The sequence below is a fragment of the Drosophila serrata genome, unplaced genomic scaffold (assembly GCF_035046125.1).
Source record: "Drosophila serrata isolate PLE 108 unplaced genomic scaffold, ASM3504612v1 contig_382, whole genome shotgun sequence".
NCBI classification, from domain to species: Eukaryota; Metazoa; Arthropoda; class Insecta; order Diptera; family Drosophilidae; genus Drosophila; species Drosophila serrata.
The window spans coordinates 3,444,444-3,456,785 of NW_028257280.1; the positions used below are offsets into that span (position 1 = coordinate 3,444,444).

A 12,342-nucleotide genomic window follows, 5' to 3' on the forward strand; every position below is an offset into this window, starting at 1 on the left:
AGCCAATAATCCATCTAGTGGGTTTTATGTACTGGAACTACATCCAAATAAGGACACTGCCTGGCGTAAATATGGACTTACCTGCAAAGAGAGAGAAGAGCAAACAAGAAGTCGGTTAGTCAGGGCCAAAGTACTGCGTCCTCCATTAATCATCTATCAATCGGGCATGAGTCACACAGGAGGCAAGCGGAATGCGAAGAACAGGAAACGTGACTCGCTAGGGCTTCCCTAATTTACACGAAAAAAACATTTATCTGGCAGGAAGGCCCACCCTGACCAATATCTAGAGACAAATGCATTTTCGGGGGCAGGAGCAGGGAAAAAGGGAAACTGAAAGGCATGGGCCATATGACAGATATGTCCTACTACTACTATGGCCTCGGTCGGGGTTGCTTATCGTGTGGGTTGCATGCGTCAGTGACAGACTAACTCTACTCGTAAACTCCTCCTTTGACAGCTCTACACTTGGCAAAAAGTGGAGAAATAAGTCGGAAATGTTTAATAAAGGAGTGACTAGTAATGGAAATAGGCTTCCTACCTAACATAATCTTTTAAAAACATAGTCAGCAAACCAATACAATAGCTTTAGACTAATGAACCCTTCTTTCCCATTCTTTGGCATTAAATAAAAGCGTTCAGTGTAAATCTATCACTATTTCTATGTCGGATTAATGTGGGCCCGTCGTCTGTCTCCATTTTGGGTGCGGCTGGCTGCATTCTCCGGCTATGCGGCTTTCTCTGGCGGTTCTGCAGGGAATTAGACCCATTGACTCATTCTAGGGCTGAGGCCCAAACCCAAACCCAAACCCAAACCCGAGCACCCGAAGCCAGCACAAAACTAGTCGCCGCGGCTAGGCAATCAAAATCGACATTTAGTTTTATGGCGAGTCAAACAACAACATCCAGAAGGCGAACATGCAATGTGTCCCGGGTTCAATGCACTTGCCACTCAGCCTCAAACTCCGCTGCAGTTGCTCTTGGCCAGATACATATCCCAATACAAATACATGCATATATGTATATATGTACTCACTCTCTGCATTAGCCTGATCGCGTGACTATACTTAAATATAGTTAAGCACTTTCGGGAGCAGCTATAGCGGCAGCGGCACGTGACGATATTATGGCCGAAACTATCCCCCAATACCGGGAATTGGAGCTCCAACACGACTGCCCTTAATCACTGGCCACCACTGTGGTGGCGAGGCGGAGAGTACGCCATCGATTTCAATCGCAATTACTCATCTATCGCCGCAATTACCCGTATTATGATGATAAGTGCGAACCGAAACAGCTGCAGGCAGAAATCCGCATGACTCAAGGAGCCAATTTGGAGCACATTCGAGCTAGTTTGCTTCGGGGAATCCGGCAAATTAGCAAAGGTCAAGCACGGGGAAGCAGGTGCCTGCAGCTTGAGCTATTTAAATCATTCATCAATGTTCAACAAGCACACTTTTGTTTACAGCAAACAATCGTTTAAAACTTTGTTTTATGCGCTGACATTAAAGAGGTCGTAAAACTATTCCTTCTAGTGGGTTCTAGGTGCAATTTATGCCTCAGTTTTATTTTGTTTTTCACAAAACATTTAAAAGTCGTTAAAATGGGAATACTAATGTGGAATTTAATGGCTTGGAACTGCATTTAACATAACTATTAAACATTGTTAATTGTTTTGAAAGGCCGTTTTTTAGTACAACTATTCCTATACTTGGATTTTGGTAATAAGCAAGACTTTATCTTCAATATTTACTTAGGGTTTGTGCCTCGTAGGTGGATTTACCTAACGTATATCAAATAAATCTGAGTTTATAAACAATATATATCTAGAAGAAATGTTATTATGTATGTAAATCCCTTGGTTAGTATACATATAAAGCCGTTTTAATTGCAGTTTTTACCCGGGATTTTTAAGGGTAATAGAAATGAAAGACCCACTGATAAGAGCATATTTTACCATTAAAAACATGTAATTATTGGGTGTACCCCCAACTACTTGGTTAGGTGGCACTATCATGGAGTTGGCTGACCAACAATTTGGAAACGGGCACAGAGCACACAAAAAGACAAAAAACAAGCGCCACCTCGATTGCAGTCATAAAACTGTTAGGATAGCGGGGAGGGTTTTGAGATGTCCATCGAGCGATACGGGCATTAGGGTAGAAAGACAGGCGGAGGAGGAGCGAGGGCTAGGGGCAGCTGGGAAACTGGCACACTTGCTGACATTGCAGTGTGCATTTAACTAGAACCACCACTGTATGCAAGTACACACACACACAAACACACGCATGCAGGCAAACATGGCACAGTGAACTCTCGGATTAGTAAATAATGAGTTCTAAAAATAATACGAATAATTTCGTTATGTCAACAGGAAAGCGCACTTATCGCTGAAAATAATCTATTATTTACTTTTGATTGGAAATAAAATTGCTTGGAACCGTAGATTTCTCGAAATCAAGCTGGGCTTTATCCCTCTGTAAACGATACTGGAAGTCGGATTAAAACAAAGTATTATGGTTTTCTGGAAAGTAATGTTTACTTATTCCAATTCCCACAAATTAGTTAAGAAGGCTAATTAGTATTTTCCACTGTACCGAGGGTTTCCTGTTGCCACTACTCAAAATGGTCAATTTTTCTCTGCTGCAGCTGAGCCATCCTACACTAATAACAATCACATGTACATATATTGACAGCGGGGGGGTTTAAATAATATCAAATATCGGTTGTTAAGGGCGTTTTCCAGTAACAATGGCTAATGGAAAAGGAGCACTGGAACAGATCTGGATCCTTGTTAAAAATTAACCCATTAAAAGATCAATAAATAAGGCAAAAATTTGGAACGGAAATGCCGGTTCGCCCCGCTTCTAAAAGAGGATAGATGGAGGAAGCACACACAAAAAGAAACGGAGCAAAAAAGCCAGGGCATTGTTTTTGCAAATCTGCAAATTCGAACTGCACTACACACGCACACAGCGTATTAAAAAACGCCGGCAATCCTTTATTGTTAACTTACTTGCTGCTGGACTTTTCGGTGATATCGCAGTTGGAGATCATCTTTTTATTAAGTTTGAATTATTATTATTTCACAAAAAAACACGAGCGCAGACGACTTGAAACGCGAAAATCCAACAATAAAATGCGCGGTATTTTGTGTGGCCACATATGAATTGCTATATGTTTTTTTGTATTTTTGTATATACTTCCTTTGGTCACTCTAAACTGGGAAACTGTAACTTAACATTTTACATCCTACACGTCTAAAATGCCGTTCTACACGTTTACATATAGATGGGGTCGAATTCTCACTTTTGGGGTCGAATTCCCAAGAACCAGATATTAAGCCAGATTAGGGAAAAATTCCAAATGTTTTAATTAAAAAATTCCAGTTAAAATACAGCTAAACTCTATTATTTGGAAATGTAGTTCCTTAAATTTAGCAATAAAAAGCCTTGCTTTTTGGGAATTATGAAGCGACACTCTTAAGTCATTTAGTCGATATTTTAGAATTTTTTTATGGTTGTCGTAAAAATTTTAGGATAATTAAAAAAAATCATAACAGCGTCATTTTCAACATCATTAACTCTAAGATATTGTGTTTTTAATACATTTTAAATTATTATATTAATGTTTGTGTAAACTAAAGAAAAAGAATTTTGAATTTTTGTAAAGATTTAATGTACTATATAATACTACACCTTCGACTCAAAATTATAGCTATATATTTTACTAGAAAAATAGAACTAAATAAATTATTATGTAAATTGAACAAATCCATGTCGTTAACGATGTTCAATTATATTTATGTTCCTGTGCATAGAAAAGAAAACTATCGCAAAATGTATACAAATATACATCGTTTGTGATCAAATTTGAATATTAACTATATAAAATAATTAATCTAAAATAAGTATAAATCTCGGTTGAAAAATTATGGAATAAGGGAAGTCATGTATAGATTCTAAAATAACTTTTTGTTTGCGTGTTGATTGTCTGACTGAATTAGTTTAATTATAATTGACATAAATATATGGGTTTTCTGGTAAATTTAAAGAATATTTATATATTTTATGTTACTACTAGACTTAAAAATGTAAGAACATCGCCAAATCATATCGCAATGATAATATCGGTGTATCGACGTTTGTCCATCGCTATCTTGTTTTGTTTACAAAAATTTGGTCAAAATCCTTGCTTCCTTCTACCATTTCCAACTGCTGGCCAGGATGAATACCGCCACTGTGCCGGTGATGCTGGTAAAGTGCCGGATTTGCATGGGCGAGTTCGAGGAGCACACCATGACTTCTCTGTTCGAAGAGCAATCGGAGGGCGAGAATCGGCTGGCCGACAGGGTGCAGATGTGCTCTGGCATAAGAGTGAGTAGGTGTCCATAGAACGAATCTCAACTGACTAGTCCAATTTTTCAAAGATTCGCGAGTCTGCCCAGATGCCCGGCACCGCTTGCACCAGCTGCTGCGAATTCGTAGACATGTGGTTCAACTTTCGGCAGTTATGCCTAAATGCTCAGGTTTTTTGGGTTTCGAGTTGTCCGGACGCAGAGAGACCGGCGTATCTGGCTGAAGCCAGCGATTCAGAGTATATGGAGTATCTGTACGAGAAGCTGCAACTTAACTACGCTGAATCCACCTATCACGAGGAGGAGGAGATCCTCCAAGAGATGGAGCAGAATCAGCTGGAAGATGCTTCTTCGAGGTCGCAGGAAGGCTTCCACATCGCCGACTTAGTGATGGCTGATCAGGTCGAAGAGGAAGCTGAGCATACCAAAGACAGCGCTGACCAGGTTTTAATTTGTCAAATGGACCCCTACGAGAATGGGGCACAGATGGAAGCATATGTCCAAGACAATAGCCAGTCCGTTGACGATAACTCTCTGCTGAACGAAGACTACTACGAAGTTGACTTCGATGAGGAAGATCTTAACGATGACGACTTCCTCTCACTATCGCACGATCAGACCGCCAGGCCATTGGCAAAGCGCAAGCCAGGGAGGCCACGCAAGCCCGATAGCGAACTCAAGGTAAAGCGAAAGGAGAAGGGCGCCAGAGGAAAGCTGATCAAAGCGGAAAACCAAGAGGGCGAGCAGCCCACTACATTTACGTGCAGCCTCTGCGGTCAAGTCTGTGAAAAGAAGTCCCTTTTCACGGCCCACATGATGGCTCACACAGACTACAAGCCAAACCAGTGCGAGTAAGTGGGAAAATAGAATCTAACGACTTGGTTTTATTAGTCTTGTTTATGCATTTCAGAATCTGCCACAAAGGTTTCCGCCAAAAGGGAGAGCTCCGCTCGCATATGCGTCGACATACGGGCGAGCGTCCGTACAAGTGCGCCCACTGCGACCGTCACTTTTACGATCGCAGCGAAAGGATTCGACACGAGCGAGTCCACACCAACACACGTCCCTACGCCTGCCAGGAATGCGGAAAGACCTTCACGCATACTGCTATCCTCAAGAATCACAGGCTGGTCCACTCTGGCGAGAAGAATTACAGGTAGGAAAGTAGCCTCTCCAAAAGAAATATCTTTCTTAATAAAGTTTATCTTCAGCTGTGACACATGCTGCAAGTCCTTCACCCTATTGCACCAGCTGAAGGCCCACCTTACGACTCAAACCCATCGCAGTCGAGTTGAGTTGATGAATTCCATGGCCCATACCGAAGACTGTGAGGACAGTTAAGGTCCTACGTTTTATGCTTAGTTTAAGTTAGTTACAAGTATTGTTAAGAGATTATATGAAACAGATGAACTGTTTACCATATTTTATGGTATTCTTTGTACTTATTAGCTAGCTGTCTAATCCGCCGCAGCCCATGCGATGCGCATCCGTCTTCTCGTGCGCCGTCAGTTGATGCTTCAGGCGAAATGACTTCGAACAGGGCTGACATTTGTAGGGCTTTTCGGAGGAATGTGTCATATAGTGCGCCTTGAGAGAGGTGGACAAGGCAAAGGCTTTTCCGCAAATGTTGCAGGCGTAAGGGCGCTCATTAGTGTGTATCCTAAGATTAAGAAAAGAGCCAGATGTATAAGGTTGAAGTTAAGAAACTAAAAGCAGCCTACCGTTCGTGCTTGCGATGACTACTATGATCGGCAAACCGGCGCTCACAGTAGGCACATATGAAGGGTTTCTCGCCCGTGTGGGTTCGCATGTGAGAAGTCAGGTTGCAGGCAGCGTTGAAGCGTCTACCGCAGACCCTAAAATCGACATAAAACAGTTCATTTGTTAACTTAATAGCTTGAACACTTACTCGCACTCATAGCTCTTTTCATTGAGATGCTTCCGCATGTGGGACTTGAGCTGGGAAGTATTAGGATGCGTCTTGCTGCAGATTTCGCACTTGTGCTGGTCCTCAGAGGCGGTATCTGACTTTTGCCCGAAACTCTCTTCTTCGCTAGCCTCCTGCGAGCACGCTCCGTTGTGTATGGCTATGGAACTGCCCTGGGAGGAGGTGGCTTCAAAGTCATTATCATAGATCCGCTCTTCCGTATTCATAATGATGTATTCCTCATCAAAAACTAGTCTATTCTCCTCTTCTGTCGAGAGAGACTTATCTATGGGCAAAAGTTCATCCGCTTCCGATTTCTCCACAAAGTCCACTCTGTTTTCCTCCTTTTTAAGGGTTTCGTTGGGAGTATCGTAGTCCTGAAAGGAAATGCATGTCTGTGCACTGACCTCTTGCTTTCTGGCCCGCTTTCTTTGGATCGGAGGGGATGTATCAGTGACGCTCGTTGTCTTGAGACTCGCAGCCGAGGACATGGTTTTGCTCACGAGATTCCTTAGGTGCTCATCGGAACGCTTGCACATCTTAAAGAAGCGGTGGGCCTGTTCCAGCTTATCAACACAATCCGCGCATATCTGATCGGGCAAACCATCGTTCTGTTCTACCTAAATTGTAACTATTGATGTGTAAACTACTTTTAAATTTGTATTTGTTTACACTCACAACCAGGCCGGCATGCTGATTCAAATGCTTGACGGCTTCGGATTCAAACAGCGGCCGCAGTGTGGAGCACCTCTCAGTCGTGCAGGTGCGGCACATGCTCCACTTAATGCTGATCTCCATGGGGTTATTATAAATCACCTTTTTTTCTTAAGATTCCCAAATTCAGATTCAAAATAAAGTTTCGTATTTAGAGATGGTAGGGCTGTCATGTATGGTACATGGTAACAGCCTATCGATAGTTTTAACTAATAGTCGTTATCGGCTGTGAGCATATAGGTGATTTCTGAAAAAAAAAACTATTTAAACGGACAGAGAATCCAATTGAAAAGGTTGTTTTTATTTTTCAACTTTTGCATAAATTTAAATATATTTTATGTACAATAATTAAGTCAGTAATCGTTAATTTTGCATTTTGTCGGCATTATACACATTCATCGGAACCTTCGCAGGGAAAGAGATTAGTATTTTGGTATCATTAAACTAAATACAAAGAATTTCCCGACAAATTTTTGAAACCGCAACCCAATCATTTTTAGATAATAAGTATTAATTATCTAATCACATACCTTCGTTTTTTTGACAGTGCCTCATCGATACCAATCGATTACCACCATCGATAGTCTTGCAGCTTGTATCAGTTTGACAACCCTGGGTGAGGCAGTGCTGCAGACGCTTTGTTTATTTTCTCGAATTTTTCCGACTGACTGCAAAACGGAGCCACCATGCCCGAGTTTATGCTGTGCAGAATCTGCTTGACAGACCACATTAACGCGGACACTATGTCGCCTCTATTTGACGACGAGGACGAAGAGTGTCGCGAGCTGGTCCGCAAGCTGGAGGAAGTGGTCAGCATTAAGGTAACTTGATTACCAGGCACCTGTGCAACGAATACCATTGATTCCTCTCTGGGTTTGCAGCTCGTGCCGTTGCAGGACATTCCCAGCATGTTGTGCCTGAACTGCTTGGAAAAGCTGACAAACGCGCATGAGTTCCGGAGGCTGTGCCAGGTGGCGCTCACCACCAATGTGGTCAAGGTAAGTGGGCCGCCGTGAACGCTAGACCCCCTTGAACCAGGGAATACCGATTTCTCATGCCAGGCCGAGCTAAAGGTCGAGCCTACAGATGAGGTGCCGCACATAGTAGCGGAGTACATATACGAGGCCACCAGCGATTTCATCAATACCGAGGAGGAGGGCATGGAGCTGGAGGCCATGCTGGAGGAGCGCCTGGAGGACGGCATTGCGGAATCGGAGCATCCGTACGAAATGGATGCCGCGGCGGATGAACTGGACGAAAACGAGTTGCTGGAGCGGCAAGGCAGCGACAGTGACTACAATCCCGGGGAGCACTGTCACAAGACTAAGGTGCGTAAGACCCGACACAGCAAGCGGGGTCGTGGACGACCACGCAACTCTGCTGGTGGCCTAACGCAAGGAAATACCCAGGACATGGCGTCTGTGCCCTTAAGCTGCAAGTCCTCACCCGAGGAGTCCACCACGAACATCATGTGCGAGATTTGCGGCAATATCTACTCGAAGCGGGCGGCGCTGAACATACACATGCGTCGCCACCTGGCCGAAAAGCCGTTCGAATGCGAGTGGGTATCACTATAGAGCTATGTGGTTAAGGAATTATATTTATGGTTATACATCTTCCAGAATCTGCAGCAAAACGTTTGCTGGTCCTTCTGAGCTGAATCGCCACATTCGTGTGCACACGGGCGAAAAGCCATTCATGTGTAAATACTGCAACCGCTCCTTTGCAGACCGCAGCTCTAACATACGTCATGAGAGGTGATGCCAAAGACACTCCCCTTACAAGAAGCTTTACTAAATTTATGAATTCCCTTGTTGGCCTTGCAGGACCCACACGAACGAGCGACCTTTCACCTGCCCCACCTGCGGCAAAGCCTTTTCCTATTCGAATGTGCTTAAGAACCACATGCTCACCCACACGGGGGAGAAACCCTTCCTGTAAGATTACTTTTCGACCTGATGGGAATATTTATTAACAATTTACAATTTTAGATGTCGACCGTGCAATAAGAACTTCTCTCGTAAGCATCAGCTAGAGCAGCATATCGGGACAATGACCCACCAACTGACTATGCGAAAACACCAGAATAACGAGGCTATGCTATGTACTAGTCCCTAACGAATGCAATTAACGTAAACCTTATTATTATTAGTAATTGTAAATAAAAAGAGTACAAATGGTCCGTTTACAAAGAATTGTTCTGGTCATGAAGTTGAAGGGAGAGATCAGAGAACCAATCTTGAGCTTCAAGTTATCTTAGAGAAATTAATAATTTAATATTTTAAACATAAAAAATAACAATAGATTGTCAATATTTTACACAACTCGCCTTCTCCAGGTGAGGGATGGTGGTCAAATGGTTACTCAGATGAGCTTTCCTATGAAAGCTCTTATCACAGATTTCGCAACTGAAAAGGATCACATTTTAAACTGGTAAAACGTTAAAAAATACGAGTAAGCTTACCTAAACAGCCTCTCCGAGGAGTGCATCACCTTGTGCTTGCTAAGGCAGCCGGAACTGATGAAGCTCTTATCGCAAACGTCACAATGGAAATTACGTTCGTCCCTGTGGCGTCGATGGTGCTGCAGTCGTGCACTTTCATCCGAGAACCGTATAGGACAGTAGCTGCAGGCGAAGGGCTTTTCGCCCGTGTGTGTGCGATTGTGACGGATCAGTTCCTTGCGGGTGACAAAACTCTTGCCACAGCTGTCATGAAGAAAAATAGGTATTAAAACCATCTTCCATGTAAGGGGTTCACTCTCAAGCTTTACCCGAACTGACAATGGAAATCCTTGATGCCCGAGTGCCTGAGCTTGTGCTCTAAAAAGTTGGACCTGCTGATGCTTTTCCCGCAATCTCCGCAGACACATCGATCACCTCGGCCAATTGGCTTTGGTTTTGGTTTCTTGGGGGCCTCTTTTTCAACTTCTCCTGGAAACAGAATGGGTTCGCTGGTCTCCAGGAGCAAAGTTGCCTCATCTTTCTTCGTGAAATACAACTCAATATCGGTGTCATCTATATCCTCGTTCTGATCTTCTTTTGTTGAGTTATCTTTGAGGGCTGCGTCGATCCTCTCAAGATTCTGCTTCTCGGAAATAATGCAGCGTTGGCGGAATTTAATAGCTGCATTCAGATCGTTTAGGCAAACCAGGCATAGGTGTCTGGAGAGTTCTGCTCTATCACTTAGCTGCAAATTAGAATGTAAAAATAAGTTAATTGTTTCAATTTTTACTGCCACCTACCTCTACTCCCGTAACAGATTGAATTTGGCGAACCAGGTGATTATTTTCTGGCTCAAAAAGGTTGAGTGTAGCCTCCTGTTCAGAGCAAACGCGACAATTTTTACTCCGCATCTTGAGCTTTTCTATTTTTAAGTTAATTGTTTATTGTTTACGTTCCATGTCAGTATGATAGTGTGCGTGACATGGAGGTGGGAATAATCGGGATTTGTAGTGTATCGATCCCCCTTACTACACCCCTGCCCCTGGTTGAGCGCAATTATCGATAACTTTGATAACAAGACAGCTGATTCCTTCGCGTTTTCTCAAAACAAATTTTTGTTTATGCTCGCACTAAACTTAATTTTATATCATAGCCAAGCTTAGAAATGACATTTCAGTGCCGGACTTGCGCCGGCGTCATCTACCACACAAGGCCAAAGAATCTCTTCAGCATTGAGAACGCCACAATGCTGCTAAACCTTGTACAGGTGACCGGCGCCGTGGTAAGTTTGTACCAAATAGTGTTTTCCCTTCAATTAAAGGATTTTTTTACCTGTACTTGTAGATCAATAATGATCCGGCGCTGCCCAGTTTTATTTGTGGCTGCTGTCTGCACGACTTGAAGCTGGCCATAGTGTTTCGGGAACGGTGCATTCAAACGCAGAAGGATCTGCTGCAGCGAGGCAAGATTCCCAAAAGGGAAGTCTTTGAACAGGAGACAGGCGATCAGGAGGAGGAGGTAGAGGAATGTGATCTCCAGCAGGAGGAGGACAACTATGCCGCGGTACCCCCCGATTCCCTTGAGGAGGAGGATAATTTCTTTGATGAGTTCGACGCTTGTCTCGACGTCGGGGAAGAGCCAGCCGTAGCGGAAGAGGAGGCCGACACTTTGGAGGCAACTGTAACCGAAGAGTTCGAAACCATTTACGAAACCAGCACCGAACCAGAAGAGTTTTTCAATCGCATTTCGAATTCTGAGGATGAAGTCGAAGAGGACTGCTACACAGACGGCTCCTTTCCAAATTCTTCCAGACAGCTTCAGCCGGACCCGGAGCCGGATACCTCAGAAAATGAGGGTGAACTCGAGCGAGACAGTTTTTCTGATAACTCCTGTGCAGCCTCTCCCGTACAGCCCGCGTCAGTGAAGCAACGCGGCCGCCCACGTGGCAGCACATCGAAGTCTGGAAGCGTTGACTTGGATCCCAAGACGACAACCGCGAAGCCGAGAAAAAAGAAACCGTATGTGACGTGGAAGAACATGACCGAGGAACAGATCGTGGCGCGGAAGCGGCAGCAGCGCATGCGCGACTGTGTTTGCGAGCAGTGCGGCCGACACTTCACCGACCAGAGCAACTTCAAGTTGCATATGCTCCGGCACACGGGCATAAGGAACTTTGCCTGCGAGGAGTGCGGAAGACGCTTCTACACCGACCACCTCCTGTCGTTGCACCAGAGAATCGTACACAATGGCGAGCGACCCTACGCCTGCCGATACTGCACTAAGACCTTTCACAACAGCACCACCCGTGTGATCCACGAGAGGCAAGCTAACCGACGAATCTATACCGAGTTCACTCATTTCTAGCTGTGTCAATCCTTTCCAGAATTCACACAAATGCCCGACCATATAGCTGCACCCACTGCAATAAGACGTTTAGCTCGGCTTCAGGACGCAAGCGGCATGAGCTGATACACACCGGTGTAAGGGCCTATTCGTGAGTAACATCTGTGATCTTTCTGAGGACAAATAATTAAGTAATTTTTTATTTTTTAGCTGCTCAATTTGCGAACAATCCTTCCAGCGCAACACTCATCTAAAGGCTCATTTGCGATCAAAAATGCATGCACTTCGGGCAGAGTCCAATAATAAAGATGAACTCGAATCGGACTGAATAAAACTTTAAATGTACGATTTAAATTATAAAATTATGAGGGAATTTAGTTTGTTCTAACGTAAGTTGGTATTAACTGATATAGTTCACTCATAAGCTACTTGTGTGCTATTATAATTAAATTTAATTCAAAACTATTATTATAAAAAAAAAATGCTTTAAATTACAATTCAAATTTAATTTGATATTTATATTTCGCTATGAATCGATATATTTATCGGGTTGGTATATTT

At 43.6% G+C, this 12,342-nt stretch overlaps 5 protein-coding genes across 8 annotated transcripts in view; 3 read left to right on the forward strand and 2 right to left on the reverse strand.

Annotated features, from left to right (window-relative positions):
• Jupiter (microtubule-associated protein Jupiter) overlaps positions 1-3,176 on the reverse strand; it is a 32,774-nt gene extending 29,598 nt beyond the window's left edge. For 2 of the 4 annotated variants that reach the window (XM_086840460.1, XM_086840455.1), the window contains exon 1: positions 3,014-3,169. In XM_086840460.1, the coding sequence (XP_086696586.1) occupies positions 3,014-3,054 (41 nt within the window). In that variant the 5' untranslated portion in view covers positions 3,055-3,169. Of the gene's footprint in view, positions 1-3,013 lie in introns of all 4 variants that reach the window. The other 2 variants (XM_020955798.2, XM_020955800.2) reach the window with 2 other exon arrangements.
• A 926-nt stretch (positions 3,177-4,102) lies between these two features.
• LOC110186446 (uncharacterized) lies at positions 4,103-5,776 on the forward strand. Its single transcript, XM_020955630.2, has 4 exons — positions 4,103-4,373; positions 4,427-5,205; positions 5,265-5,510; positions 5,566-5,776. The coding sequence occupies exons 1-4, from the start codon at positions 4,224-4,226 to the stop codon at positions 5,693-5,695; spliced, it is 1,305 nt and encodes a 434-aa protein (XP_020811289.2). The 5' UTR covers positions 4,103-4,223; the 3' UTR covers positions 5,696-5,776.
• Positions 5,692-10,457, reverse strand: Zaf1 (ZAD and Architectural Function 1). The gene is made up of 9 exons (XM_086839899.1): positions 10,239-10,457; positions 9,768-10,183; positions 9,460-9,702; positions 9,316-9,403; positions 7,665-8,289; positions 6,960-7,105; positions 6,264-6,901; positions 6,076-6,210; positions 5,692-6,014 (listed from the first exon to the last, which is right to left on the reverse strand). The coding sequence occupies exons 1-9, from the start codon at positions 10,347-10,349 to the stop codon at positions 5,804-5,806; spliced, it is 2,613 nt and encodes an 870-aa protein (XP_086696025.1). The 5' UTR covers positions 10,350-10,457; the 3' UTR covers positions 5,692-5,803.
• LOC110186448 (uncharacterized) lies at positions 7,543-9,187 on the forward strand. The gene is made up of 6 exons (XM_020955632.2): positions 7,543-7,816; positions 7,877-7,993; positions 8,057-8,556; positions 8,618-8,752; positions 8,822-8,932; positions 8,987-9,187. The coding sequence occupies exons 1-6, from the start codon at positions 7,682-7,684 to the stop codon at positions 9,111-9,113; spliced, it is 1,125 nt and encodes a 374-aa protein (XP_020811291.2). The 5' UTR covers positions 7,543-7,681; the 3' UTR covers positions 9,114-9,187.
• Positions 10,458-10,485: 28 nt separating the features above from the next.
• LOC110186447 (uncharacterized) lies at positions 10,486-12,284 on the forward strand. The gene is made up of 4 exons (XM_020955631.2): positions 10,486-10,720; positions 10,783-11,759; positions 11,822-11,932; positions 11,992-12,284. Exons 1-4 carry the CDS (start codon positions 10,604-10,606, stop codon positions 12,107-12,109), a joined length of 1,323 nt encoding a protein of 440 aa, XP_020811290.2. The 5' UTR covers positions 10,486-10,603; the 3' UTR covers positions 12,110-12,284.
• The last annotated feature ends 58 nt before the right edge of the window (positions 12,285-12,342 follow it).

What these genes read in the sequence shown, in the direction of transcription:
- LOC110186447 (XM_020955631.2), top strand. Translation starts at nt 10,604, where the DNA reads ATGACATTTCAGTGCCGGACTTGCGCCGGCGTCATCTACCACACAAGG. An exon ending in TACAGGTGACCGGCGCCGTG is followed by an intron (nt 10,721 to 10,782) that starts GTAAGTTTGTAC and finishes CTGTACTTGTAG; the next exon opens with ATCAATAATGATCCGGCGCT. An exon ending in ACCGGTGTAAGGGCCTATTC is followed by an intron (nt 11,933 to 11,991) that starts GTGAGTAACATC and finishes TTTATTTTTTAG; the next exon opens with CTGCTCAATTTGCGAACAAT.
- LOC110186448 (XM_020955632.2), top strand. Translation starts at nt 7,682, where the DNA reads ATGCCCGAGTTTATGCTGTGCAGAATCTGCTTGACAGACCACATTAAC. An exon ending in GAAAAGCCGTTCGAATGCGA is followed by an intron (nt 8,557 to 8,617) that starts GTGGGTATCACT and finishes TACATCTTCCAG; the next exon opens with AATCTGCAGCAAAACGTTTG. An exon ending in TCTAACATACGTCATGAGAG is followed by an intron (nt 8,753 to 8,821) that starts GTGATGCCAAAG and finishes TTGGCCTTGCAG; the next exon opens with GACCCACACGAACGAGCGAC.
- LOC110186446 (XM_020955630.2), top strand. Translation starts at nt 4,224, where the DNA reads ATGAATACCGCCACTGTGCCGGTGATGCTGGTAAAGTGCCGGATTTGC. An exon ending in AGATGTGCTCTGGCATAAGA is followed by an intron (nt 4,374 to 4,426) that starts GTGAGTAGGTGT and finishes AATTTTTCAAAG; the next exon opens with ATTCGCGAGTCTGCCCAGAT. An exon ending in TCTGGCGAGAAGAATTACAG is followed by an intron (nt 5,511 to 5,565) that starts GTAGGAAAGTAG and finishes GTTTATCTTCAG; the next exon opens with CTGTGACACATGCTGCAAGT.
- Zaf1 (XM_086839899.1), bottom strand. Translation starts at nt 10,349, where the DNA reads ATGCGGAGTAAAAATTGTCGCGTTTGCTCTGAACAGGAGGCTACACTC. An exon ending in AATCTGTTACGGGAGTAGAG is followed by an intron (nt 10,184 to 10,238) that starts GTAGGTGGCAGT and finishes TCTAATTTGCAG; the next exon opens with CTAAGTGATAGAGCAGAACT. An exon ending in GATTTCCATTGTCAGTTCGG is followed by an intron (nt 9,703 to 9,767) that starts GTAAAGCTTGAG and finishes TCTTCATGACAG; the next exon opens with CTGTGGCAAGAGTTTTGTCA.